Below are 27,329 nucleotides of genomic sequence, written 5' to 3' on the forward strand. Positions count from 1 at the left end.
GAACCGGCCGAGTATGTCGACTGCGAAAGACCCTTTATGGGCTAAAACAGTCGGGTAGAGAATGGAATCTCAAGCTAAATAGCCACTTGACGAGAATTGGATTCAGACAACTGAAATCTGATCATTTGTAGAGACTTGCGCGTCTCAATGCCGAATATCCGGCCTTTACCCATACATTCCTATATGCTACAGCTCTAATCCTAAGGAGTCTTGCGCGCCTTATCCATACTCGCACGCACTTAGGCGCGCTGTAGATGAGGAATCTTGACTATACGTGAAAACACTTAAAACAAAAGGGTGCTCAACAGCAAGACCGGGATACGAGACAACGACTTGACCCAAAGGACAACCACTGAGAGAAGTTCCTCGAAATAAAAGTGGAGGGAAACTCTATGATCTAGGCAGGCGCTAACAGGCGCAAGAAGATAACGCACGCGTATGCAAGGCGAAGGCGCACGTGAGCGGGAGGTTCGAGAATGCGCGCGCGCGAAGCGAAGGCGCGCCTTGAGCATTAAAGGAAAAGTCCTATTGAGGAGTGAATGCACAGATGGATGATTGACAGGAGGATAAGATCTGATATCAAGTGAGGAGGTGATCTATACACTTTCCAGTACACAAAGATAAGGGGAAAGTAAGTACCAGAACCAAAAGAAACCCTTCTGTATTTAAGAATGGAGATTACGCTAAGCGGCGCGCTTCCGAGCGCACTCCCGAACCGAGTAACCATATCAACTCTAATTATAACTAAGTTTAAATAGACTTTCTATATGTAGCACGGATGTCGGACCGAAGATTTCATTAGTTCAATGGACAAGATAGGAATAACGCACCAGCAAATCAGTAAGGACATGGGACGAATGGATGGACAATAGCGTGAAGACCTAGGAGAAGGCGCGCGTGCGCAGGTAAGGCGCGCCTAAGTGCGCACAAGTACGGATAAGGTGCGTGCGAGTGCGCGTGAGACTGGTCCTTAGGATTAGAGCTGTAGCATATAGGAATGTATGGGTAAAGGCCGGATATTCGGCATTGAGACGCGCAAGTCTCTACATCTCCTGGGGACTTACATTCTGAGTGTCCCCACTCAGTGCTATAGCGCGGGATCTTGGACTTAGAGAGGTGATGATAGACAGGGATCAGGTGATCACGAGAGTAGGGTCGTCCTTTGATGATCGCGAGCATCGATGATGTAATCGGAGGAGATGTTGATAAGAAGATGGACGCGTTCTCGCGATCTCTTGACTTCTTCCTTATCAATCTCTCATCATGCCTACTTTCAATGTTGCTATGTTGAACGCCACTCCTTCCCCTGAGCCTGTTCCAGTGGCGCAAGGGCCTCCTGAGGACGCGCCTATGGGTGACGCTAGCGCGGAATCTGATGCTGACCGCCTCCTTGTTGCTTGGGCCTCCATTCTGGTCTCTTTGGAAGGATGTGTGATGTCCGTGCCTGATCTCAAGCCGGAACTCCTCGAGGATCAAGAGATGTGGTTGCGCGAGTGGTATTCAGTGCTGGTGAGTGTGCTTACATGTATTTGTCTATTGTGGACTGACATTCCTAGGCCACCTTGAACGGTTGTTCCACGCGTGCGGGTGTGTTGGCATTGGCGCTGGAGATGGATGACAAGAGCGCGGAGTCGTTAAAGCAGGGACGGAAGAGTTGTAAGGAGATTGAGGCGGTCGTGAAGGACTGGAAGGTGAAGGCAATTGCCTCAGTTCCACCGGCGCCTCCCATGCAAGCTGCGCGCGCCACTGGTGTGTCCGAAGTTGAGGCGCGCGCCACTGACGCGTCTGGTACTGATGTCAGCAAGAAGGTGCGTCTTCTGTTTCCTGTTGGCACGCCACTCTATTAACATGTCTGGTTGCGCTAGCCGCGCGTCGGGTCATGCCTGTGGTCAAGGCACGGCGCTGTGGCGCCTGCATTGCCAAGGACATAGACTGTGGAGGCGCGCCTGGACGCCGGTGCCCTCCTTGTGATGTTTCCAAGCGCGCTTGCACTTTCTGTAAGTCGCGCCTCTTGTCTATTGTTGGCGCACGCCACTGACTGCTGTGGATTAGCTAAGCGCAACATTACTGATGCGCCTAAGGCGCGCCCGCGCAAACCGATGCCTAAGCACCCTATTGCTGAGTCTGCAAAGGAGACCGCTTCCTCCATTGCTGTTGAGGATGAAGAAGAATCTGAGGAGTCTGAGATGGATGTGGAGATTGTTGGAGAGCGCTCTGTGGAGGAGAAGGTCGTGCGCGCCTCGCGCGATATTCCTGTGCACGCCATTGGTCCTTTGGCATCTGGTTCTGCGCCTAAGGGAAAGGACAAGTTCAAGGATCCAGCGGTGGAGTTGAAAGAGGCGCACGCGGAATCCGTGCGTTTGAAGGAGGAAAATGCGCACTTGCGCACTTCCACTCTCCAGATGCGCCAGTATGCGCGCGCCCAACAGGCGGACCTCCTCAACTATTCCAACAAGTTTTTCGCTATGTCCAACGCGTGGGCTGAATTGGAGAGGCAGATCAATGACTCCCTTAAGTAGATGCACCTCTCTTTTGTTTTGCTTGTCTCCTAAGCGCCAATGCGCCTGTATAATAATCCCTGTGTTGTCTTGTTCCATGTCCATGTCCATGTCCTCATCTGATTCACTGGGCTTAAGAAATTAAAATTATAAGTATGTAAGTAAGTGATAAGCGCACGACGAGCCCCTTCAGTGACCTAACCCTATGAACATGTCCAGCCCACCTTGACATTTCTTCCATGACACCAGGGCCAACCCACTATGGGCCCAGCATATGTTGTAAGGGTATGTCACTGGGTGGGCTCCCTTGTATGCTGTGTGCCCAATGGATAGCAGTGGGCCCCCTACCTATGTTTTTCTGAGGTGTGGAGTGGGCCCATGGGGGTGGCTAGATTGAAGACAACTGTATTTACGGATGGGCCTATAGTACAGTAGAAAGGCCATCTCTCAAGATTTTCGAGTAGGCCCGTATATTCAAATGTAGCCAAATTACATTTGCCGATGGCATCTTGGTCGGCGAACATCAGATACAGCGGCAGATACAAATTGCAAATTCGGCCGGCCGAATAACTTCCATGATAGCGGGCGCATGCGCTCCCCGCATATGAATATGGCAAATCCGACATACCGGCGGCTAAAACATGCAAGCTCCGCCGGCTGCATAATTCGCCAGGAGGGTATCTTTACATCGCCGGCAAGGGTTCGCCGGAATATGGAACTGGCACGCACATCCGGCGCAATCATTAGAATAGCCATGTTTATCGGCGACATGTCTCGGCGAATATGCATTATCCACCGAGCAAATACAATTTTTAGCACACCCGGTGGTTGCCCAATGGTGTGTCGACGGGCCCACATGATGTCAGCACATCAATGGGCCCGCTGTCAGTGTTCGCACTAGTAGAATGGGCCTGCCGGCTGTATGCAAAAAGTGTCAGTGAGCCCACATGGAGGGATGAACTAAGGGATGCAGGCCCACTCTAAAAGTAGAAAATAGTAGAATAAGCCCGCCGTAACCTGGGAGGGTGCAGACGGGCCCAGCTATATTACGCTGTTTGTATGGTTGGGCCCACACCATATATGGCACTGTGAATGGGCCTACCGGCAGTAGGCAAACAATTACGGTGGGCCCATCTCGAGGTCTGAACAAAAGGATGCAGGCCCGCCCTAGATGTAAAAAATAGTAGGATAAGCCCGCCGTATTCTTGGAGGGTGCACACAGGCCCAGCTATATGGTGCTCGTTGTATGGTCGGGCTCATGCCATGTAAGGCACTACACCGGCAGGCCCATATCATGGTCCAATGTGGTAATGGGCCCAGTCTTGACAGTGGGTAACAGGGTGAGCCTGGGCAAATACCTCGCTAAATTTCAACAGGCTCGTACGTACCGCCATTGATACAACGGGGCCCATGACATGCTGGAACAAGGTTTCAGGACCCGAATACCATCATCGCCGGGCGCTGGACACAATGTGAGCATAAACAGGTGCTGCCGTGTACGGCGACCATTGGAATTACATCAGTGCCATTGGTAAAATATGGCAACACAATGGCAGGACGCCGGTGCATGATCAATAGTATTAAAAATTATCATCACAAATACTATGTAGTGCTGACTGGCAGCACATCATGCCCATTCTAGATTCCATGGTAACAAACAACAAAGTAAACTATACATGAGTTCTATTGTACTGGTAAACATATAAGCATAATTCTGCATGACATATTACATAATGGCATCATCGGCGGCCTTCATGGCTACCAGCAAACAAGCAATCTCAGCGTGAGGCGTCGCCGGACCAGTGGCCAGTTCAACATTGGCCTCGATGGAGGTACCGGCAGGTGTGGCGCCCAACGGGATAGATGTGTCCTCAGTGGGCGCTGACGAAGGTTCAGTGCCCGGCTGCATATCACTGGCTGGAGTGTCGGGGGGAGGCTGAGTGGTTAGTGCCGGAGGTGTTTGCTCACCAGGCGGCACATCGAGGGGGTCAGTGCCAGCAGCAGGCTGAGCAGTTGCCGACACAACAAGTTGGCGGAGGACTTCTAACTCAGCTTCCAGCAGATCGGCGCGTCGGTCCTGTGCTGCCAAACTCTCCCGAAATTGCCGGTCGCCATTGGCAACTTGCTGCAGCAAGGTTTCAACGGTGGCCCGAAGGCCAGCAACCTTGTCGCGGAGATCCTGCATCTCCTGATTAGGGATGCTGGGAGGGGCTGGCTTAGCCCAGATCTCAACTTGTGGGGGAGGTAGCTGCTCCTGGCTGGCTGCCGGAGCAACAAAAGCAGCTGGGGCTGATATTCTATTTAGTTATGAGTGACTTGTAAAAAATGAGACGTACCAGGTGGTGGCGAGTGACGGCGCCAAGATTGGGAGCGTGTGCACCGTGCCATCACCGACTTCGGCTTCATTTTCGGCGCCTCGGAGCCCTTGCCTCCGCATCGAATCTTCAGGCGGCTGCAAAGCGTGCACATGCGCAACTTTCCGCCGTGGTCCTTGTGATAGGCCTGTCAGCAAATCAGATCCCTTGCGACGCATTGACCGCAGCGGGGAGCCCAAACTTCCGTCATCGTATTGGCGAACTCATCCTCCATGAGATCTGGACCTGAAGTCATCTTCGGGATGTCAGTTTCAAAGAAGCAATGCAAAAGTATGGTTACTTACCGGCTTGGCGACAGGTGCGGCGGTAATCTTCCTCGGCGGCTCCACAGCGTCTTCCTCATCGCCATCATCTTCCGTTTCTTCTTCGGTGTCCACTTCAACATAGGCACGGCGTGCCTTTTTATTGGTCTGGGCAGGATGTCAGATAGGAGGTACTACAATCAGTAATGAGCTTACTGTAATCACCGGACTCGCCGGTTCCTCTTCTTCAAGTTCATCGTCACTGGTAATGATGGCCTTTGACTTCTGCCGCTGCCGCTTGGACATGGCTGGGCGGCTGCGGCTCCGAGCACTTGAGGCACAGGGATGTTTCCCGCGCTCAATGCCTCGCCTGCGTTCCTCAGGCTCCTCCATCGCAGGCCGCTTGCTGAGCTGAGATGGGCCCGGGCGTGGCGGAGAAGCTGAGGCTGAAGGGCTCCGCTGGTAGTTCCTGGTGGAAGGGAACAAAGGGTGAGTTTTGATGCGGATATCGTCACCTCGAATGTTTCCCCAAGCGGGTGTGCCGGTGAGACCAGTCCTGGATGCATTCATGTGCTGCTGCAGTTCTGCAGCAGCCGACAAAATTAGTGGCGAGAGCACGGTAACACTCCCGCCGTGAGACATCATTGCCTGGGTCTGCAAAAGATTAGGTAATGTTAGTGTGTTGAAGCAGAACTTACCAAAGCCCTGCCCATCTCCATCGCTATAGTGAGATGTTCAGGATCGCCGGCATCTAATTGCCAAGCTTGGCCCAGAAGGTGCTCAATCTTGTCAGCGGCATCGCTGAAGGCCTTGTTAGTGGCGGCGATGTTTGCATTCGAGGAGGACATGGTGTTGGTTTAAGTTTGGAATGAGAAACGGCGAAAAGTGGCAACTATATATATCTAACTCCGCTGTGACCACGGTGGCAGTGGATTATGTTATACATTCATTGTGCGACGGCATTTACCGAACAGGACCACTGCATCCAAGACGCTCCACAATTCACACATCCACAGCTGTGATACAATGGCACACATTGTTTTGGCCGGATGTTGACTGATCTGGCCGATTAAAGATCGATCCACTGGTCCACAAGGGACAAGCTTGGACATCGGCAACACCCGCCGAATGACACAATAAAATTCAATCCCCAAAACCACTTCATTATGTAATTGAAGTTCCGATTGTGTCAATTTATTTAAAGGCTCTGCCATGACAAGTTTGGACTACAATTGCATCATGTCCAAACCTACCATCGCCATTCTCTCGGCAGAATCGATGTCCGATGAAATGGACTTGGACTTGGCCGATATCGCTGCCATATTTGAGTATGCTACATCCCGCTTATCGGCAATTCGGACTGAGCTAGAGAGTACCCGGCACACCTTGCCGATAAAGACCCGCCGGATCATCGGCCAGTACCTGAACTGGGAAGGAGAGGTAAGTATTTGCCTTGTCGGCTGCCCGCCGAGCTAATGAATCTTCAAGTCCTTTACATTGCCTTGGATGTCCTTCTGTGCCGGGCTCTCAATTAGCCCGCCGCTGTCTCGGAACCTCCGGTTCTTTGTCGGCGTGCTATCTATGAAGCAGGTTGGCCTGGTCACCAATTTTGAGGAGATCTACGATGCCTTAATGACCTTGCCGACGGCACCGGCTGGACCATGGCAAAAGGGCCGCCTCACCAGGACTTATTGTACACCCTGGTGGATGAACACAGCCAACATCGTAGCTGACGACAACTTTCTCCACACATACCCAAACTGTTTGCAGGTTCAGCAAATCATCGCCGAACATTTCAAGCAATTGGTAAGGTTCTATCCACACAATTTGAGAAGTTCACTAACGCCGGCCTTAGCCTGAGGGGAAAGTTCTAATTACCCCAGTCACATTGACCATCCCAATGTGCACGCCAGTTGCCGAGCAACTGTCCAATATCCACGCCGAGGTGCTTCATGAAGGCCAACTGATTGTGAAAATGCTGGAAGATAAGGTGGTTGAGGCCAAAATGGTGGCGGCCACAATGCTTCGGATGGACACCGCACTGGGGCAGGACGTAGTTAAGGCCATCACTGCGACCAAAAAATTGACAAAGTATTTGAAAAGGGAGGCGGCGCAATGAGCGGCGGGTCAGGGGCGACCGCCATTAGTGTTACCTTGTAATATAGCTGTACATAAATATCCTGACATCTAATTTACTGCATGTTCCCCACCAATTACACTGACATGTTCCGGCGCCAGATGATTTATCATCACGCCGAGGTATTTGAACATAACACATCGGCGTGAATCTGATTTGACTACAATGTGATCAGCTATTCCGCTCCTCACTGATGCTCTTGTCTAAACTTTTGTCCGGTGAAATGCCCGTTTAGCCTCCTCCAAGAGAGATTCATAGATTTTTCCCTGCCTACCCGCGTAAGCCATGTGAGCTTCTTTTTTGGCTTCCTTTGCAACGACGCCGAGATGTTTCCATTCCTCCGCCTTGTAACGAAAGAAATTGCAAGTCCAATCCATTTCATGCTGAGCAAGTAAAATCTCCTCCACCCAACGGTCTTTCAGAGCCTTTGCCCGGAGCCAATGTACCCGGTAAACTGGCACATCGGCGAGATCAGGAGAACCGACATGGTGCCGATGGGAATTGCTTACATTCATCCAATCAATCATTACTCTCGGAATCTCCTGCAACATCCAACGACCAAAACCATGGCAGCGTATTATTTCGCTGTCCTCGTGAGTTTGGATCGGCAACGGTGGTACTAACCTTGAGATGCTCCTTGGCTAGGGGCTGATATCGCTGTAGTAAAGCATCATCGGCGCTGAGGCTGCAAAGTTGTTTGCGGCACTTCAAATAGATACTGGCTTGGATGCTGACCGCCCTATCAACCGAGTGCACCTGAGCCCAAGCTCGGGTGGCCGTCGCTTGAGATTTGGCAACCCTTACCGTCTTCCGAAAAATGACCACTTTGTCCGCCAAATAAACCCTGATGTTGTGCAAGGCATCATTGGCCTGGCCTTGCCGGAGGATAAGTTCTTGTTTCGCCAAAGCATTGACGCCAATAGCAGTACATGTATCCTGCCCCAAATTGGAAGGCAGGGGAATGACTGCCTTCTCTGGCTTAAAGACGTTTCGCTGATCGTCCATTTCTGCATCCGATTCTTCATCAAGGATGAGGAGATCTAGTTCCATGGCATGATCCTCATCATCGCCGGGCCTGTCGCTGAGGAACACAACCCTGGCCTCTCTCTATCGATCAATATCCCGTTGTAAGACGTCCCCGCGGCGGGCAATATATAACCGCTGTGTGTCGGTTGGCTGACCGCCAACTTTCTTGATTTCCAATTGTAGTGTGACCTGGGCCTCCTCAATTGTTAAACCCTCTGCGAGCCATGTCGCTGCCCCTCGTCGCCGGATAGGCCCTGGGCCCCGTCCTTGTTCTGCTAATAATTTTATTTCCTGCTGCTTTCTCATCGGCACTATAGTTGAATCAGACTAGCCCTCCTGTACATCCTTCACACTGACCTTTCTGCAATTGTACTTCATAAATATCCATGGCTGTTGGATCACGGCGACAGCGTTGGTGCACCAACCTTTCTTGGCTTTCCCATTCTCGAACTTTCCCTGGATCGGCGGTTTCAGCAAGCTTTTCAAACACCAGTCGGCTGTCGGCGGCCCCCCTGACCGCCTGATTGTACTTCTTGCAAAGGGACTTGCCTGTATGGCATATTAAAAATTGTCAAACATGATCGGACAGAGGACTCACTCATTCGGATCATTTTCATGAAGTTGCAATCATTCATTTGATAGTCCAAGCATTCCTTCCGGTGTGGAGTTCCCATGCCGCGAGCGGCCGGCGAAATAATATTTAACGGCGCCCATAGAGTCTCCATGATTTCGCCATCAATCCGAGTGGCGCCCTCAATGAAATTTGATGCATATCTGACATAGCAACTGTCTTGATGCCCATGCACATGCCACAGTCCAATCCCAGGGATAATATCCAGTTCCTTAGGTATCTGTAAGATTGGACTCTTGGCGATGCGGTCCTTCAAACGCTTGTGGTACTGACAGTTTACATCATAAAATGTCAGGGCACGGCGGATTCCATCGGCGTTGATTTTTAACACCTCGCATAACGCATAATCCATGTTCATCTGTCTGCATGACTTTGGCAACGGCATTTATTCACTGAGATATTGAGACACACCTTTCTCCCTTCTGAAAATCGACCATGGCATGCGGCACGAAACAGCCATGCCGTGCACAGGCGCAACCGCCGATGCCTGTTGCTTCCAATTTATGATGGGATGCATTTGCCTGATTCACCGCGCGGTGGTTGTTGCATTCTGATCATTGAATAGTGTCCTGTGCAACAGCTAAATGCTCCTTGTACAAGGCGTCTCCTACCATAAACCCATGGCCGTCCATGAGAGAGACTTCATTGCCGGGATGTACTGGATGGAGATGCTCGGCTTTGAAGTTTCCGTCCATGATGAGCGACCTTGTGTACAGCCAACTTGGAGTCTGTAAATTTGATCCTTCAGTTCACATGAGAACTTTCCGTTTGTTCTCCAACAGGCAAAGTGACATTAATGCCTGGCTGGGGACACGCCGGACAAAAGAGGGCTAGATCGCCGGGTCTGACATCCTTTTCCTCATGGCCGAATCCATTCCTTTTGAGAAGCTTAAGTTTTCTCCATTGTCTTGTCACCCTCATCAGCTCCCGGTACCGGTCCTTTCACCCAATAAGTGATCGGCCCGGCGAGAGATGAACACACTCACCGGCACTAAATGCGGAAAGACGGTCGTTGTCATCCTTCTCAATTTACTGTAGTAATTCATCGCCGAAGTCCCGCACTCCAGGTTGTCTAGCAAGAAGTCATTTAGGACGTCGAAAGTAAATGCTGTCTTCGATTCCAAGAAAGACGCCGGGAATAAGCCCATTTGAAACATTTGTATATCGGCGGCGGCGGCATTTGGACATGTGCAATACTTCACCAGGTGTGTATGCATGCCGGACTTGTCAACTATTGTTGTTAATGCGCTGTTACCCTTGACAAATGGCACGCCGGTCGGAAGGTCATCAGCGCGCTTTGAACTCGGGTCGCCGCCGTCTTCGTCTTCTGAACTCTCCATGTCTGTAGTGTTGGCTTCCTCTTCCCCTGTAGTAAATACACTAGATTCCCCCACATCATCGTCCCATGGACATGGGTTTCCGTTATGGCCAAGCCAGATCACGATCCCACTCTTGACCAAGCAACTTTCCTCAAAGAAGGAGCCTGTCCATTGGCTGACTCGATGGAAGGGAAGTCTCTGGTGCTGGGTTCTGCAACAACTTGTGCAATAGAGAGGCTCACTGAAGCACCCATGACATTTGTAGACACCATCTGTCCCACATATGATACATGACCGATCTGATGGAACCTCCCTTTCCAGCAGTATGTCAAGATATGCTTTTGTCTTCGGGACCCATTGTCTTATATAGTCGTTTTGACTCTTGAGTTCAGATAAGCAGAGTGTAAAAGGTAAGGGTGAGGAAAGGCTCACCAGGGATTTTGGCAGGTGCAGTGGAATGACCCGGTGATCATCAAGTCCCCCAAGAAAGTCATCTCCACCATGGTGAAGCATGTCATGAGACGGCTGCTTAGAGGCAGACTTGGTAGGGGTTGCTGGAACTGATTGGCTGATCATGGGTCTCTCCACCCATTTGCCCACCACCTTCCTGGTCCGATATGATTTCTGCCATTCTACCACTGCATACTTTCGTTTGGGTGTCCACTCTTGGAGTCTGGAACCTTTCATTTGTTCACTGCAATGAGAATCTGCAAGAAGGGCAAGAGGTTTCAATTGGCCGATGGAACATGATACTTGGGTTAATTTGATCATACTCGGATCATATCAGATAGGAGTACATAATATTAAGACCTAGAATGTAATATAAGATGATCCGAAGAGAACAAAGCAACCATATCCATCAGAATTACATAATATTAGCTGTGATACAAGGAACACCACTTCATCTTGACTGAACACAACAATGATATATATGACAAGTGCCCAATATGAACTGTAATATATGGTGAACCGAGCAGAACAGAGAAACCCTGTGCAATCTCGGCCAAGGAACCAAACCTTACTGCCCCATATCAAGCAACTACAGTATTTCCGATTCTTGAACCATTCAGAATCACTATCATCCATAACCCAACATGCCAAGAACTCAATCTCCTATAGTCCTCTCACAGCAGAAGAAGGTTCACTTGGACAAGGCAGAGGTTGTGGTCCTCAGGGACCATCTGGAGGACTGGAGGTCAGTGAAAGGGAAAGAAAGATCAAGGGTGCTCGTCGCCATCTACAAGGAAGCATCACTGCAAGCTCCTACCAAGGACCGAGCCATATTGAAAGCTCGGAAAAAAGTTTGTGACAATTTACACTTATTGGAATGATGAGAGCATTGATCGAATGTTGATGGAAGATTTACAAGCAATGGTTGCAAAACCAATCTCGGCGGAAAAAAAAACCCAAGCCCCTCATCAAGTATGGCAGACGTTGGACGGCGAGGCAAGTCCTGATCCAGACTCATAAAGACCTCATCCGAGAGGAGACCGGGGAGATGGCTGGAAGTGAGGAGATGATCAGCAAGTGGCCAAAGGCGGCGAAGTCAGTGATTGATAGGTTGTCGGCGGAGGAGAGGGAACAGGCGGAAGCCACGGCGGAGAAATGGAACAATCAAGCGGCGCCGCCGGAGGTTCAAGCCGAGGTCGCCTGAGAGCAAGGGCGCCGAGATGATTGAGCATTTCGCCACCGAAATGTTCAAGCAAGCTGGAATGAGGGTTTGTGTGCTGTCTGCATGGAACAACAGCAAAGGGAAGCTCATGTTAGGAGGGTGTGTCATCTCATACATATGCTACGTTCAACATTAACTGTGTGGAAGTCATGACTTCAATGAACAGTTTGGGAACGGCGAGAGCTTCATTAAAACAAGGGATTGGGATGGCATTTTTATGCCGGAATGGGGGGAATATGCTGGGGAGCAATTCGGTGAGATGCAAATTATTTGTGCCGGACCAAACATACTAATGTAGGTGTAGATGCAGAAGATGGGGAAGAGCCCCTGATGGTGAAGTCAAAGAAGCGGCAGCCCAGGAAGCTTGTTGAGCTCGAAGAAGATGCCGAAGGTTGGCCGATGCTCCCGGATACAACGGGATGGAATCGTGCCGAGCAACAACACATGATTCGATCTTTCCTCACGAAGCTATACAGTATGTACTTTTTATTTAACGTTAGAAATGATTTACACAAAGCATAGGGATGTGTGGGGGTGAAGACACCCTCAAGTCAGCGGTGCCCTGGGGAGATGTAAGCCAGGACCCATCGGCGTTCTTCGACAGTACACAATGGCCCGCCGGTGTGCAGTTCAAGGAACCCTCCAAGATGGACATATCAGATGCAAGTACTTTGCTACAATTCTTGTTCGCCCGGCAAGGAAAAAACATTCAACCGGCCTTTTCATTCACGGCATGGCAAGATTCTGATGGAGACATCTGTGAGGCCGTTGTGTTCCCAGCACCCCTGCACGCCGGCAGCAATGCAAACCATGCCCATCGGAGACAACAAAAGGCTCGCCGGGCCATCAAGGATAGCATTTCGGAGGATGAGTTAGATAGCGATAATGATGGCTCATCAAGTGAAGATGACGGGCCACTTTTCACTTCCCGAAGGAAAGATGTCACGCCACCGCGGCAGGCGACTCTCCCGGTGAACAAGCCCAAGCCTCGCAAGATGAAATCTGACCCTGCTCCCCAACGGCGAAGTGCACGGCAGATGTCGGCAGCCGTCGGCGATGTGGCAAAACCTGTGATTGCCGCTGGTCAGCAATACCAAGGAGCCTGCGAGGACTCAGAAGAAGGCCAGTAAAGCAGCCATCCACATCCTTGGGTGCTATCACAAGAGGCAAGGAGGTGACATATGCCGCCGATGAAAAGCCCAGGGGGTCAAAGCGCCGTGCTCCTGACGCTGTTAGTGATATGCCGGCGAAGAGAACCAGAAGCAGGACATTTGCGCCGGAGTCATCTTTGGGTACACGCGGCAAGAAGTAATCATACAATCACATATCAGTAGAATACCAACAATCAATTCACTTTATGACCGGTGCAACACCGGTCTCATGCATATACAACAAATGAAGCTGCAAACCTATGTACAAGTGATTGGTATATGTATTGTGTAAACTAGTCACTACCGGCAGACTTTCCCTCTGCCTTCTGCACCTCTTTGGACAGAGAGTCCACCAATGGAACAACTCTGGCCTGCACCGCCGCCATGTGATGCAAGTGGATCAAATCTTTGAAAATCCGGGTCAATTTATCTCTGCTCTCACAGAACGCCGACATGATGACCCGGTTGCTGTCCAGGACTTCATCGGGCTTAGGAGGCCGGACATCATCGCCGGGGTTGACTATGCTGCCAAGCATTAACTGCGCAAGCTTATCAACTAGGAATAGTCAGTAGAGTTGTACCGGACCAAGAAGTGATTCTTACATTCATCTCCTCCAAGGTGTTTGACTATGTTGATCGCTGCCTTCTTGGCATCGCCGACCATGCTCAAAAGGGAAGGCCGAGGTTCAGATGATTCAGCGGAATTGCTCGGCGTGCATTTCTTTGGAAACGCGAACTCCACATTTGGTAGGCCCTTCGGTGTGTACGCCACGTCCATCCGAGTGGGAGCGGGCGGCGTGGCTGCTGGTCCGGCCGCCCTAACCGGAAGAGGTTGCCAATCTCCCACTTTAGCCGGAGGAGCTTGACAATTGAACGGAAATGCTGTGAATACATGTCAATATAAATAAACACAAGATGGTGTGTAGGACCGACTTACGTGTATTGGAGAGATCATATCCCACATGAAGTGGTGGACCCGGCGCAGGTGTCGGCGATAGGTTCCAACCAAAGTCGAAGGCTGGCTTTGGCGTTGGAGGCGGAGGAGGAGTGGGGATGACAGTTGGTGTCGCTGACCGTTGCGGAGTGACATCTAAGTCCATTCCAAAATTGAATGGTGTCGTAACCGGTGTGACCAGATCATTTGTCGCAACTGGTGTGTTCCAGCCGAAGTCCAATATTGGCCGAGCTACTGGAGGCGGTGTGGGTGACACCTCTATGCCGGCGTCAAACCCAAAGTTGAACGCCGGTTGGAGGATTGGCGGGGTGCGTTCCCGAGGTTCAAACCCAAAGTTAAACCTGGACGGTGGCCCTGGCGGCACCGTCGCAGTGTCAGCCTGTGCAGCTGCTGGCCGAGGTGAGAGTGAAACATTGAGGTTAGTGTCAAACCCGAAGTTAAAGGCCGGTTGGTCCGGCGGTGTGGGTTGAGGTTCAAACCCGAAGTTGAGCTGATATGGCGGTGCCGACACCGTATCCGCTGTGTTAACTTGGGAATGCACAGGGGGAGCCCCAAACCCAAAATACATCACTGAAAGAAATCATAAAGTAAGCTTTGATCTGGGCATGAAATGAGACTTACTGCTTGAAGTGTCGCCGGCGTTAGATGACGGCGCTTGAGATTCAGACTCGTCGTCCATCGGGATATCGAAATGGACGCGGCGGTCGTTTAAATGAGCCATGGTAGTCGATGGTACCAATCAGTGTTAAATGGAAGGGAGATGGCGACCTCTGGATGCTGGCATTAAATATCACACGACTGTGGTTTGGTCCACGGCGGGGTTTAAATGTGGGCCACACAACAATGGATGTTTGCCGTGAGAAATCAGGCACGTTATCCATCGCAGTGCTTCTCCGGCCTCATGGCACCGGGTCCCGAGCCGATCTATGTGGACTTCAAATTTCAATTGGTCCACTCTCACATATATTGTCAGAATTATTCTTGTGGACTTTTACCTTTGTTTCCGCCCACATATGATACCATCCACAACGGTTTCCAACAAAGCACTTGAAGATGCTACTACTCGAGTGCAACAACTGGTGGCTCAAGCTATGCAGTTGAAGAATGGCCCCGCCGGCCATTTCACAATGGCCATGGAAATCGCAAAAATTTTGGTGAGTATGCCATGATGAACAATGGACTGGGGCTGAATCAACACCAGTCGCCGGTGTTTGAACAACATGGACGATCGGCGAGCATGATTTCGCCGTTGTTGCTATCGGCGGCGATGGAGTTGCAGTCGCATTTGGACCCGGTGACTCGCCAATCCTTTATAAGTATCCCCGTATGGGGCAACATTATTATGGATGATCGCCGCATTGAGAAACATCCTTTGTACCGGAAGGCTCTCAAGTTTATTGCTTCCTCAAGCCCATCGCCATTGTCCCACCCTCCGGTACAACCGGCTGAGGCGGTGATTGACAATGCAACGGAGGACCCGCCGGTTGCAGTCAAAACCCAAGCCAAAGCCAAATCGTATCCGTAAGAAAACACTGAAGGTCGTGGATAGTTCTGAAAGTGATGGCATCGAAATCATTGACCATGTAGTCGCCACTAACGCCGCTCCGCCGGACATTCGGAAAGGCAGTAGCAAGCACACTGTCTCTCAGGATCAGAGCGATGAAACCACACCGGTGGAAATTTTGCAAGGGAATACCATTGTGGTTAGGCAGAGGCCCATGCCGAAGCGAAAGCAGACCCAGGCCGCCGGCGGACGTGAACTCAAGCCTGGCTGTGAGGGACCGAAAGGGTAAGGGCAAAGAGGTCCCACCGCAGGTGGATAGTGCGGATGGCCATAGTAGCACACAGTTGCACAGGAAAAGATCCAGGGAGTCTAGTCAGAATGAGCAGGTTACGAAAAGCACGCCATCAGCCACCCGTCCGCCGGTGTCCGCCGACACCGGCGATCAACGCAAACCATGGTTTGAACATCCTATTCCTCTGCCGGTAATGGATCACATTATTTTTGCGTTTCTTTTTCATCATGATGCTTCCGTAGACCACGGCCGCCAGCAAGGTTACAATAGGCAAGCGGCACAAAAGTAGCCACCGGCGCACTCCGTCAAAGGAAGACGAGAAAGACCTCTCGCCGGCAACTACCGGCGACATTGTGAAAGGTATGGAGGATATTCAGCTGGTAAGTATGGAAGTCCGTGTTGTGTGAATGTTCGTTGACATGTTATAGAATACTGAGTATATTGGGTCTGATGACCATGTGACTGGGATTAGAGATGCTGGTTCAATGAGGCACTCTTTACCACCCATCACCACTGTGTCCGCACGTGTGTCACCGGAATCATCTGCGGCGACGATGCACGCAGTGATGCCACCACGGCGCTCGCATCCGCCGCCATCACGCACCGAGGTCATGGACATTGATGTGCCTGCAGATGCAGTAGTGAAGGACTTGCAAGCAATGACGCTCCAGGTCAGAAATGACTCGGCATTACTCTCACACAATCATGAAGACTTTCACAATACCATCGACGACCTATGCAATCAGGTTGCCGAACTCTGTGTTCGTAATGCTGCCGCCGCCAACTCCCTGATGCATTGAATGTCTGTGTCGCCGCTCAGGATGCCGAGATGAAAACAATGGAGAGATTGCACGCCGATGTCGCCGTGCTTCAGGAGCAAGTTCGCGTCTTGCATGCAGAGTCTCGGACACATGAGAACCAGCTCCGTGCAGCTGATGTTAAATTGGCATCACAGGGGAGTACGACTGCTGTATTGCAGGACGCCTATGAGTCCCTCCGACAACTGTTTGATCCCTACTCCAGTCCATACCTCCCCATTACAATAATGCCGTGTTTTTTCCTGGTTCCAGTCACCAGACTCCCTATAGTCACGGCCCTAGTGTGAGCCAGGCCCAGGCGATGGAAAGGTTATACTTTAACTTTACGCCAGGGCCATCCACGGCCACCGGACCATCGGTCGCAACTGCCTCGGCGGGCTGCTCGCCTTGCGGGAGACATGGATGCAACTCCAGGTCCGTCAGCTGCAGCTGGCGCATCTATTAGCTCTCGCATGCATGCACCTTCAGGTCCTTCGGGTGGTCATATGTCAAGGAGTTCTCAAAGCAACTGATACCCCCGGTGCATCGGCCTCCGGATCTCGCCACAATTAGATAGTGTTTCATACACATGGTCTTTCTATTTGTAGATACGTTGAAATAGGCGCCGCCTAGTGTGATATGTGATCAATTACGTGCTCAATTTAAGTATGTATTTTTATGCAAATATCTCCGGTGTTTGCAGACCAGCATATGTAATTACGTGCGACACGCGTTGCACTGGCGAGGCTCGGGCATGTGTCCCTCATTACCGGTCGCCCCGCACAATGTTCCTTACGTCCTATGAATAAAGTTTGATAAGCCAGTATCATAAAAGTCAGCAATGATACAGTTTCCGTCCCCCACGCATGAATCCCATTCCTGCTGATTGGGCATTGGCCACCACTCATCTTGCTAGTGACTATGTCTCCCGGCAGTTTTGTTCGATTGTCGGAGTGATGCCCAAGGTCCTCCCTCCCCCAGAGCTCGACATCATTTTGCTTGTGGCCTGCTGCAATCTTGCACGGCGCCTCGCCGATGCATATCTCAATCCAGGTTTGACCTCGCCACCTGTCCGCCGCTCGTTCTGACTCGTCATCAGTGACAATCAACTTTGATTTGGTGCGCTATTCGGAAGCGTTGCACATGCAGGAAACCGGCATTAATTCTCGGCGCGAAGAATCTCTTCTAGAGCGATATCCGCCGGGTGGTCAGCTTATCCTTGAGCGGCCTACTGTTGTGCTGGACCGATTCGGCGTTATTGTTCTATGGTATCTTCCCGGGCGATTGATGAGGCAATAAAGGTGGGTGCTCGACACCCGCCGATGGTGTTTATTGACTTTAGTAGAATGATATGTTGGCGGCGACCATGATGATGTCGGACCATTTGGGTAAAAGCTGTTAGCCGAACTTCCGCCACGAAAGGGAAATGGCGCACACACCAGAGCAGTTTTCAAAGCAGTGAACACGGCCTTACTCCGGGTTGCATCAATTTATCTCCGGGATGGTTTCTGCAAGGTCATCCGGTATGTCGGCAATTTATGGCCTGAAGTACTGGCTCATGTCACTAGGCTCCAAAGTTTCATCCGGAAGTATCGGCGACTCTTAAACAGGACAGGCCAACTTTATGTCAGGCGATCCAGCGACCGGCGGTTTTGGCTGCTGCTGCATTGAGAGTCATGCATGGTAGCTTATACTGGTCGTCTTTGACAACACAGCTCGGCCTCGGTCTATGGGCAGACAATAATCAACTTAAGGAAATGGGGAATTGCCTGAGAGAATGGGCTTCTTCATTTACAGTTCTCGCCGTGATGTGCAATCGTCATTCACCGCTTCACCGAGACTCTCAATCCCTCGCTCAATGGTTCGATATCATGACCAGTATCGGCGATTATGGACCGGCGCGAATGAAATTTCCAAATATTGGCATTGAAATTGCCTATAATTCAGGCGTTATGGTTGGTACTTCGGGGAGAGTTGTTAGGCATGGGGTAGACAGTGTGATCGGCGATAGAGTTAGCTGGGTGTGGTACATGAGGGATGATATTTACAAATTTGTTGATATACCCCGAGGACACTATTCCAAGTACGAGTCAATAATCGCTGATGCATTCTGTTGTAGATAGAAGCATAGCAGATATGATATCTATGAATTATGAATACTTTTTATTACTAGTGAACATTTATTATGTGTCCGATGGATAAGTGATTTGCTTGTAGCGCCGTGTCGCCGTCACGCCGCACATTGGGATTTGTTATGCGGGCCTACCGGTTTCTAACATACCAGGCCTGGGCCCACCCCTGTAAAAGATCCCGCTCCCAGGCCTGTGGTTGCCGTCACATACCGATGGTGAGCCCATGCTACACATGACCGGTATCTGGGCCCTCCCGACAGTGGAGGTGTATATGGGTCGGGCCGGGTTGCATTAACCGCGGCGGTGTTGTGGGCCCCACCGGCTGGTATGCATACAAACTGTGTGGGCCCATCCTAGCGATTTATCATACGGCCCACCTGAGCGCCAACGTTCGGGGCCTAAGCCCATTTGTATGTGTAATGGCTGCTGCCGGGCCCACCCCTCCATCCTGCATTGCATGAATGGGCCCATTCCTTTGGTTAGCACAGGACTCCATTGATTGGACATCCGCCGTGTTACGCCGCTGATGCACGGTGTAAATGTAATGCAATCGCCGCTTGTAGTCAGTCTATTGCATCGCCGCCCATAAATTCAAAATGGCACCCACCCACCGCGTATCGGGGGCGCAAGGCGCCGACCGTCCGGCGACATCTGGGCATGCGTTCGCCGGCTGGAACAATCATTCATTTTTGCTGGCGGCCATTTACTTTTAATTCTCCGGCGTGTTTCATTTCCTCACCACCCATAATATCACCGGCGAAAGTATTCCAGTGATCCCCGAAACCTGTGGGCCCACTCAAGACTGTTGAGCAATCACTTTTCTGCTTTACCTCGGGCCCACCTGTAAGCACAATATATTTCAATCCAGAGACCCATGGGCCCGCCCAAGCTGTTGATGAATATAAGGCATGGGCCCTAGCCTAGCCATGGGGTACACAACCACAAAGGGCCCACTCTATGACACCTACTTACAATTATAATGTGGGCCCAGGTGGGTTGGCCCATATCACTTGGCAGAAATGTCAAGGTGGGCTGGACAGTAAGTAAGGAGATATGTCACTGTATTATGTGGCGCGACGAGATCAAGGTAATGCGATGGACTTTACTGAATTTTCTGCGGGGTGCGCGCCCGTCTTGTCTTCTTCGCGTGCCTTCCATCATCTATGCCTGCCTTGTTGCGCCGTGCGTGCCGAGGCGATGACGCGTGTGCGTTAGAAAGTGAAAGTCTAATGAGGTGATTATGCGTGCGCTATACAAATAAGGTAGTGATTAGTATGTACTTGCGGGGTATTAGAGTGTTTCTTGGTGTGTTTGATATATTCTAGAGTCTGTGGGGTTTATGTGCAGGTAATGCGCGTTATATGAACAAATGAGATGAGAGATATCACCGGATGAAACCCGGGGTAAAACTGAGAGTATGTACTTAATGGAATATTTTTGTGTTCTTCGTATTATCTGGTGTTTTTGTTTTTATGTTTTTGAGGAATGCGCGTTCGCGCGAATATGATTGAGTGATGCGCGGGGTGGGGAATATGGTCGCGCGCGCTCGGGCTCGTCTTCATCGGGTTCTACGGTTTCATACACTTCTAGTTCGTCGATGCTCTCGTCGTCTACTCCAGTCATTTGGGTTACCGATACGCACTCCTCGCTACGCGGGTAGTAAGGGATGACGCAAAACGCGGCGAACCAGAGTTTTGAGATTGCGCCGTCCAACTCAGCCAACATATATGAGCCTCCCTTCGCGCGGCACACTACGATCATAGGTCCCAAATAGCATGGCTTTGTCTTCTTGCTCAGTTCGTATTCGACCTTCGAGTTGCGTACCAATACTAAGGCGCCGGGTTCGAAGTCGTGCGATTTGATAGACGCACGGAAGCGTCTTTCAAAATCGCATATGGACTTGTAGCACACCGCGACTACTTTATCCCTAATCACGTTAATATCCTCTACGTGCTTCTGCAATTGGTGCACACGCCATGCTATAAGGTCAGTAGTGGTGAATGCGCCTTGGCTTGGTAAGGGCGCGAGGAACGTCACTTCTGCAAGATCAAAGGGAAATATTGGCTCGACGCCGTGCATCATGAAATAGGGCGATAAACCCGTCGCTTTATGAATGGTGACGCGCTCGGCCCAGAAAACTGAATGAACTACCTGATACCAGCGAGAATCATCTCCGTCGCAGCTTTTAATGATGGCCTCCCGGACATTGCGGTGTCGTCTTTCGACTATACCGTTTGCCTGAGAATTATACGGTGAGATGCGGATCGGGTGAATCCCGTATTTGCACGCGAGTTCGTCTACTGCGAGCCTATATGCGGGCGCGTTGTCCATTACTATCTCTGTGATCGGGCCCCACCTACACAAGAGCTCCTCGAAAATAAAAGCGGTTAGCGCGTTAGTATTTTCTTTGCGCAGCATGCGCCATTCCGGATACGACGTTAGCGCGCATCGTGCTTGCACGAGGTATTCATATCCGCCCGCTCTGGGCATCTTCATCGTGTCGATGTGCGCTTTGCGAAATAGACCACCTGGTACGGGGACGATTGGGGGAATATGCAGCCTCCTCGTTTGGCGAACTTGGCATTTGTGACATGTTTGTCCGTACCATTTGATGTCTTCAATGATGCACGGCCACCAAAAGCATAGCTGTAGGCGCGCGCTGACGGTATAGATACCCTTGTGCCCTAAGTCGTCATGCGCCTCCTTGAGAACGCGATAACGCTTGTTTGGAGGCAACACAAGTTGGTGTTTGCCGTGCGATGCTCTGCGCCATAGGTTACCTTCCAGAATGAAATAACACGCCGCATTGTTCACGAACTTCTCGAATTCTTCATCTGAAACGTCAGTGGGTCTTTCGCGCGTGGTAAGAAACTGTTCTATAGTAGCCATCAGCGCGTCTTGTGCACGCGCCGCGTCTGAGCGCGGGATATCTGGTTCTGGTTCTTCCGTCTGCGTGACATTGAAGTATACGCGCAACACTGGTATGCGCGTGCTCTGCGAGATGAAACATGTGCGATGCGCTTCGTGGCGTATGTCACCCGAGCCACCAGCTATACGATGTGTGCGATCATTCAAAAGCGCAATAGCGAAGGAGTATGCGCGATCAATCCAACCCTCATGATTATCATCTTCTATCGGATCTTCCTCGGCGACTGGTCTCCTTGAGAGACCATCAATGCCTTTGTGCTTTTGCGCGGATACATGAATGAGTTTGAACGAAAATAAAAGGATACCCACGATCCATCGGTTGATGGTCGCGTTAGGCTGCAAGTCCGGATTATTGATCATACCTTTGATATACTTCGCGTCTACCTCCACCGTCAGATTCTTTACCCTGAAGATGTATACGCGTACCGCGCGGAAGAGTCCAAAAAGTTCTAGCTTCGCTTGAGAGTAGCGCCTTTCCACGTCGTTTAGCGCGATTGAGCCAAATCAATTTGGATAGCGCTTTCCGTCTTTGCCTATCTGCAGCAAGATGAATCCAACAGCGATATTGGAAGTATCGACTGCTAGAATGACTTCGCGCTCGCTATCGTAGTTGATGCACTTTAGCGTGGGCGATTCTAGAATTGAGTCCTTGAGGGTCTGCATGGCTTCGTGCTGTTCAGGTCCAAATATAAATGGTGCATCTTTCCTGGTGAGGTTAATTAGTGGGCACGCGATGCGCGAGAAATCGCGAATGAATATGCGCAGGACGCCGCAAGTACCCAAAAATCCGCGCACTTGCGACTGATTGGTGGGTTCTGGCCAGTCATGAATCTTCTGTACCTTGGATTCTTCTGGTACGTGCCCTTCAAACGTGCATTTGTGTCCAACGATAATTGCCGTAGGCACGGCTAGAACAAACTTTGATGCGGATACGGTTGCGCCTACGTTCTCTAGGCGCTGTAGGATGCGATTGACAACGATGCAATGCTCCCAGATGAAGCGCCGGATTCCTGCGTTTTCGGGTATTGTCTCGTATGAACCGTCTTCGCGCTGATAGCGCGTTCGCACTGATTTGATCGGAACATCATCCACGAATGGCGACATGAATTCAGGATAAACGCGGTATCACCTTGGTAAACCTGTACAGCATTAGCATGTCCTTGAGGAAGAGTGGTTAGCCGATGAGGACCCAAAGGCGTTCCAAAGGTCGTCAAGTCGCGCGAGTCTACATGAAGCGTGCGCTGGTCATAACCTGAATATAAGTCCAATATTGCGTACACCGCGTAACCAGCGAACGCTTCTGCGAGAAGTTCAACAAAAGGCGGAAGCGACACGTCGCGAATTGTTACCGCATTGAGCGGCTGCAAGTCGTGAACTAGGCGCAAGGATTTTCCATCTTTCTTTACTACGCAAAACCAGCGCGAGCGATACGCGGCCGTTGATGGCTCATATACTCCCGACGAGATCTTCTCCTTGATGATGCGTACTACTTCATCTAAGGTGGCTGGCAGGATCGGAATATTGCGCTGAGACCATGGCGTGTGCGGGACTGTAGGAATCTTGTATGGCGGGAAGTAGGTCTTGTTGAGGTGTCCCATGCAAATGTGAGTTCATGTACGCGCACGAGCCAGCGCACTAACTTGAGTTCTTCTGGCCATAGCCAATTTGCTGGGTCCAGGTCTAGCTTATCTGCACGCGCCTGTGTAAAGCGCATGCCCGGCATGAATTCTGGGGGATGGGTAGGTAAATCGGATAACCCCGCTAAAGGGTCTTCTGGCAATTGGCGCACTACCCTATACTCTGCGGGCATAGTGGTAGGTACCGTGCGCACTTTCTTCGCGACTGGTTTATAGACCAGCGCGTGAAGTACGGGGTCATAATAGTAAAAGGAATTAAAGGCGTCGATAGTCGCCTGATCTATAACGGTCTGCGTGGATGTTAGATGCGCGTAATGCGCTGAATACTGCAGAAGTGAGGATGAAGAAAATTGATGCATAGAAACTAAAGGCGATGCGTTGTTGCTCCTTAAGAGCGAAGAATGGGACGCGCTATGCGCAGCGCGTTAGGCGTGATGCGAAAATGCGAAACTTGATGCGATAAGGAAAATATTTGGGAAGACAAATGCATATGGGCTTCTCCCCGCGAATGCTGCAGATCATCGATACTTAAAAACCCTGTTCCTCCTCCTTTAGCGCGTGACTCACGCACTTCGCGTCTCTTGCAAGCTGTCGCTTGACCCAAGGTAGGGTTGGAATCCGCAGTTCTTTGCGTGCATTAGGATCAGTTAGTATGAGATCCTGCTCTCCGTCGGGCAGGTCAAATGTGCGACATGAGGTAAGCTTAAAGAATGGGCGCCCTAGTAAAACTTCAAAGGTCGCGCGCTCGATGACCTGGACTTGGAAGTATAAGGGTCCTGTGCCAAAATCAAGTGGGACATTCTCTATGACTCCTAGTGTCGCGTCGCGTGACGTGTTCACCGATTCCATATTGAGGCTATGGTCTGACCTGAGCGGTATGCCGAGCTCTTTCCATACTTCCCTTGGCATGACTACTACTTCCACGCCTTGATCTAAGACACAGGTGAGAGTGCGCCCTTCCAATGTCTTAGCGCAAATACAGCGCAGGGGCGCGAAGTGATCCGCGACAATTTTACCGTCGTCGCTTCGCATGCGCACATCCTCGTATTGCTTTAGCCATTGGTCGGTCGTGGGATGCCCTGATAATTCGTGCACCGATACTGTGCCTACTGTGATGCACTTCTTGGTCGTAAGTTCGCGGAAATGTTGGCGAACATCGGGAGATACAGCTAATAATTCCCTTACTGGGATATTGAGATTGGAATCAAGAAGGCGCTCGACAACGCGTTTGTTGGCCTCCTTGTCTTCGAGCGCGAATGCATAATGATATGATGATGACTGTGCTGGTGCTTGGGTTGGTGTTGATGATGACGATGGTGGCAATGCTGAAGATTGAGATGGGGATGATGATGACGACGATACTGGCGTGGACGATGATGGTGTTGATGATGAGGGCGAGGCGCCCTTAGGAGGCGCCTTGGCGCTTGTCGGCGTGCTTATTGGCGCGCTTAACGGTGCTACTTTCGCTACCTCCTTTCCTTACCTTTGTCAGACGAAGCTTGTATTTCGGGAGAGATTATCTCCTCCTCTACTGTGGCTTGCTTAGATGCAGGTCTCGGGCGCGCGCGCATTTCGCTGGGTATTTCTACACCATCGAAGCACACATTTTTACCTTTGGCATTGCGCTTCTGGTCGCGCCTTGCAGCTACATAGGCTATCGCTTCAGTCATGAGATCCACTGTCTCATCATCCTCATCGAGTTCCGTTTGCGTGACTGTGTGCACGAACGCAGATGAGCCTACTTCAATTACCACATCGATCTCGTCGGACGCGCGATAGAATAGTCCCGCTGTCGCGCCTGCACTGGTGGTCGTATCCGGTGTCGCACGACTTGCGTGATGTTGATCTAGTCGTTCCTTGAGTAATCCTCGGCCTGGAATCCAGTCGCCATTTGGCAAAACAAGCTTGCGTGTCTCTTCGCTAACCTTACATTTACCCGCGTCAATATACCTTTGTTTCTCCGCGCAACGAGGGTAGTAATGTTCGAGACTGCCGCAAAAGGCGCAGTCATTGAACGTTGGCGCTTCGCGCTTATATTCACGCTTGGTTACTGTACCTTGCGTGGGTGATTGCGCTGATGTGGTAGCTGTGACTAAGTTAGTGAATGATGTTGTCATAGGCGTGCTAGGCGTCGCGCTTGCTGCAGGCGCATTCGCGGGCAGAACGAAATGTCCAGCTGTAAAGACATCCATGAATGGGTATGGATCCTGCAGGTAGTGATCAGGAAATTTGATCATGAGGCGTGTGTGTATTAGCGCCTGAGTATCCTTGGGAATCCCTTCCATGAATATGCGATCGCACTCGGCTTTACCAATGCGATCTTCTGCCAATAGCGGTTGCATGACCTTCTTGAATGCGCGAAGGTAGTTGCTTAACTCCTGGTACGAGGGCATCGTCTTGTTCGCGTATTCGTGCGCGATGGCTTGTAGATCCGAAAGCGCCGTAGAGACTCATGCATCTCATAGTGTGATATGGCGCTTTACACTAGGGAGTATACAGCACCAACTCGCAGCATCACTCTGTGTACCATCCACAGTGATTCCTATATGACGTGCAGCTTTCCCGTGCAACGCGCACCATGCGCGCACCATTCCCGCGCTTCACGATGTATACGCGCGCGCGCGTTCCCGCGCTTGCGCGCCCTATAGCGCCAGCCATCCAGATGCATCCATCCACTGTCCACCAAGCTCCCTAGTGCGTATATTTCCATTTCCTTTATTAGCATAGTTCCACCTTTATTTTTATCATAGTTTCTCACTCATATATATTTTTACATACCTACTCGGTAGCGCTTCGGCTCCGCATGAGCGCGCTTAGGCGCGCTATATAAGTGCCAGCAGTACATACTATTATTTACCTTACTTTTCACCCAACTTTACCTAGTACTTACTACTTAGAAAGTCGCAGTAGAAATCTATTCATTAGCACAACACATCTCACATCCTTTATCTTGCTTATATCTTCACATAAGTTTAGTCTCTCTTATTTCCGCTTACACGCGCGCGCTTTCCCGCGCTTCGCGCTAATACGCGCGCGCGTTCCCGCGCCTTCGTACCTTGCGCGCACCTGCGCTTTCTCGCGCTTCGCTAAAGCGCGTACCTCTAGATCTCCGCTGCACCTGCTTCCCCTTTAGGGTCGAATGCACTTGCCATCTCAAGTATCGCAGACTAGGCAACGCACGACCTACAACTTTTTAGATACAGTCAGGAGCATTTCTTTGTTCCTCTCAGTATTGTCGTTTCTACAGCACGTAGCGCCTTTTGCCATCCCATCCGGGATACATTACCTTGACCTCTTTCATGAACGCGTTGTAATCGCTTACTTGCGCCTCCGGCATTCCGCCCCATAGTTCTCGGTCATCGTGCTCAAGGTAGCGGATGATACCCTTAATACGATCGAGACCTTGTAGACCTACATTGTCAGCGAGCTGCTCGTATAGGTTGATAAAGTTGGCGAGGTTGTCGGTTGTGCCATCAAATTCAGGCGCGTCCGTTGTTCCACGGACAGGCATTCTGGTTCTTACTGTGGACATGACGGGCGGTTGGGAAATTGCAGGCGCGGGGATCTTGTGAGTGACAGGTGCTTGGCGCGCGTATGCGAAGGGAAGGTTTGTTATAATGGTACCACTTGGAATTGAGAATGGCGCGCACGGAGTTTCTAAAGCTTCTTGCTTGATCTTCGGTATTCCTGTCGTAGGAAGCGCGTTCTCGCGCGCGGGGACTACTTGCGCATTAAGTGGAGTGTCGCTAGAGTCGTCAAGCTCGCTTAGCGCTGACAGATTAGAAGTATTAAAAGGAGGTTGATTGGGCGTGTGGAGGAATGCTCCGGGAAGTTGGCTTCTTGGGTTATCTATTGCTTTGAAGCCATCGGACGACTCTTCCTTGACAGATTCTTCAGGCGAGGGTGTGACTGGCGATATCAGTTGTCTAGGCGTGCGCGCGAAGAGCGCTGGATCTGGTCGCGGTGGTTCTGATATATTGCGCGAATGACCGCGCGTGTGTTGAATGAATTAGGGTCCTGGTATAATGGATTC

General features: G+C 50.9%; 8 protein-coding genes across 8 annotated transcripts; 5 read left to right on the forward strand and 3 right to left on the reverse strand.

Annotated features, from left to right (window-relative positions):
• Positions 1 to 4,224: 4,224 nt before the first annotated feature.
• F5891DRAFT_1182358 (uncharacterized protein) lies at positions 4,225 to 5,963 on the reverse strand (the record flags this gene model as incomplete). Its single annotated transcript, XM_041366150.1, has 6 exons — positions 4,225 to 4,787; positions 4,835 to 5,000; positions 5,055 to 5,108; positions 5,158 to 5,283; positions 5,332 to 5,769; positions 5,814 to 5,963. 6 exons carry the CDS (start codon positions 5,961 to 5,963, stop codon positions 4,225 to 4,227), a joined length of 1,497 nt encoding a protein of 498 aa, XP_041231732.1.
• A 391-nt stretch (positions 5,964 to 6,354) lies between these two features.
• Positions 6,355 to 7,234, forward strand: F5891DRAFT_975600 (uncharacterized protein; the record flags this gene model as incomplete). Its single annotated transcript, XM_041376539.1, has 3 exons — positions 6,355 to 6,555; positions 6,604 to 6,921; positions 6,971 to 7,234. The coding sequence occupies 3 exons, from the start codon at positions 6,355 to 6,357 to the stop codon at positions 7,232 to 7,234; spliced, it is 783 nt and encodes a 260-aa protein (XP_041231733.1).
• A 221-nt stretch (positions 7,235 to 7,455) lies between these two features.
• Positions 7,456 to 10,999, reverse strand: F5891DRAFT_1125607 (uncharacterized protein; the record flags this gene model as incomplete). Its single annotated transcript, XM_041363980.1, has 13 exons — positions 7,456 to 7,706; positions 7,783 to 7,937; positions 7,959 to 8,059; positions 8,096 to 8,359; positions 8,387 to 8,589; positions 8,636 to 8,827; positions 8,877 to 9,271; positions 9,321 to 9,430; positions 9,488 to 9,637; positions 9,702 to 9,848; positions 9,896 to 10,275; positions 10,321 to 10,609; positions 10,661 to 10,999. The coding sequence occupies 13 exons, from the start codon at positions 10,997 to 10,999 to the stop codon at positions 7,456 to 7,458; spliced, it is 2,976 nt and encodes a 991-aa protein (XP_041231734.1).
• Positions 11,000 to 11,322: 323 nt separating this feature from the next.
• On the forward strand, positions 11,323 to 11,882 carry F5891DRAFT_1182362 (uncharacterized protein; the record flags this gene model as incomplete). The annotated part of the gene is made up of 2 exons (XM_041366151.1): positions 11,323 to 11,529; positions 11,589 to 11,882. The coding sequence occupies 2 exons, from the start codon at positions 11,323 to 11,325 to the stop codon at positions 11,880 to 11,882; spliced, it is 501 nt and encodes a 166-aa protein (XP_041231735.1).
• Positions 11,883 to 13,344: 1,462 nt separating this feature from the next.
• On the reverse strand, positions 13,345 to 14,727 carry F5891DRAFT_1182364 (uncharacterized protein; the record flags this gene model as incomplete). The annotated part of the gene is made up of 4 exons (XM_041366152.1): positions 13,345 to 13,607; positions 13,655 to 13,933; positions 13,989 to 14,576; positions 14,628 to 14,727. The coding sequence occupies 4 exons, from the start codon at positions 14,725 to 14,727 to the stop codon at positions 13,345 to 13,347; spliced, it is 1,230 nt and encodes a 409-aa protein (XP_041231736.1).
• A 292-nt stretch (positions 14,728 to 15,019) lies between these two features.
• Positions 15,020 to 17,172, forward strand: F5891DRAFT_1182365 (uncharacterized protein; the record flags this gene model as incomplete). The annotated part of the gene is made up of 8 exons (XM_041366153.1): positions 15,020 to 15,160; positions 15,208 to 15,527; positions 15,556 to 15,795; positions 15,863 to 15,992; positions 16,045 to 16,182; positions 16,231 to 16,563; positions 16,623 to 16,903; positions 16,953 to 17,172. 8 exons carry the CDS (start codon positions 15,020 to 15,022, stop codon positions 17,170 to 17,172), a joined length of 1,803 nt encoding a protein of 600 aa, XP_041231737.1.
• A 293-nt stretch (positions 17,173 to 17,465) lies between these two features.
• F5891DRAFT_1182366 (uncharacterized protein) lies at positions 17,466 to 17,898 on the forward strand (the record flags this gene model as incomplete). The annotated part of the gene is made up of 2 exons (XM_041366154.1): positions 17,466 to 17,652; positions 17,699 to 17,898. 2 exons carry the CDS (start codon positions 17,466 to 17,468, stop codon positions 17,896 to 17,898), a joined length of 387 nt encoding a protein of 128 aa, XP_041231738.1.
• A 458-nt stretch (positions 17,899 to 18,356) lies between these two features.
• On the forward strand, positions 18,357 to 18,722 carry F5891DRAFT_942050 (uncharacterized protein; the record flags this gene model as incomplete). The annotated part of the gene is made up of 1 exon (XM_041374386.1): positions 18,357 to 18,722. The coding sequence occupies one exon, from the start codon at positions 18,357 to 18,359 to the stop codon at positions 18,720 to 18,722; it is 366 nt and encodes a 121-aa protein (XP_041231739.1).
• Between the last annotated feature and the right edge of the window lie 8,607 nt (positions 18,723 to 27,329).

Source organism: Suillus fuscotomentosus (assembly GCF_016647785.1).
Source record: "Suillus fuscotomentosus strain FC203 chromosome Unknown F5891scaffold_5, whole genome shotgun sequence".
Lineage (NCBI taxonomy): Eukaryota > Fungi > Basidiomycota > Agaricomycetes > Boletales > Suillaceae > Suillus > Suillus fuscotomentosus.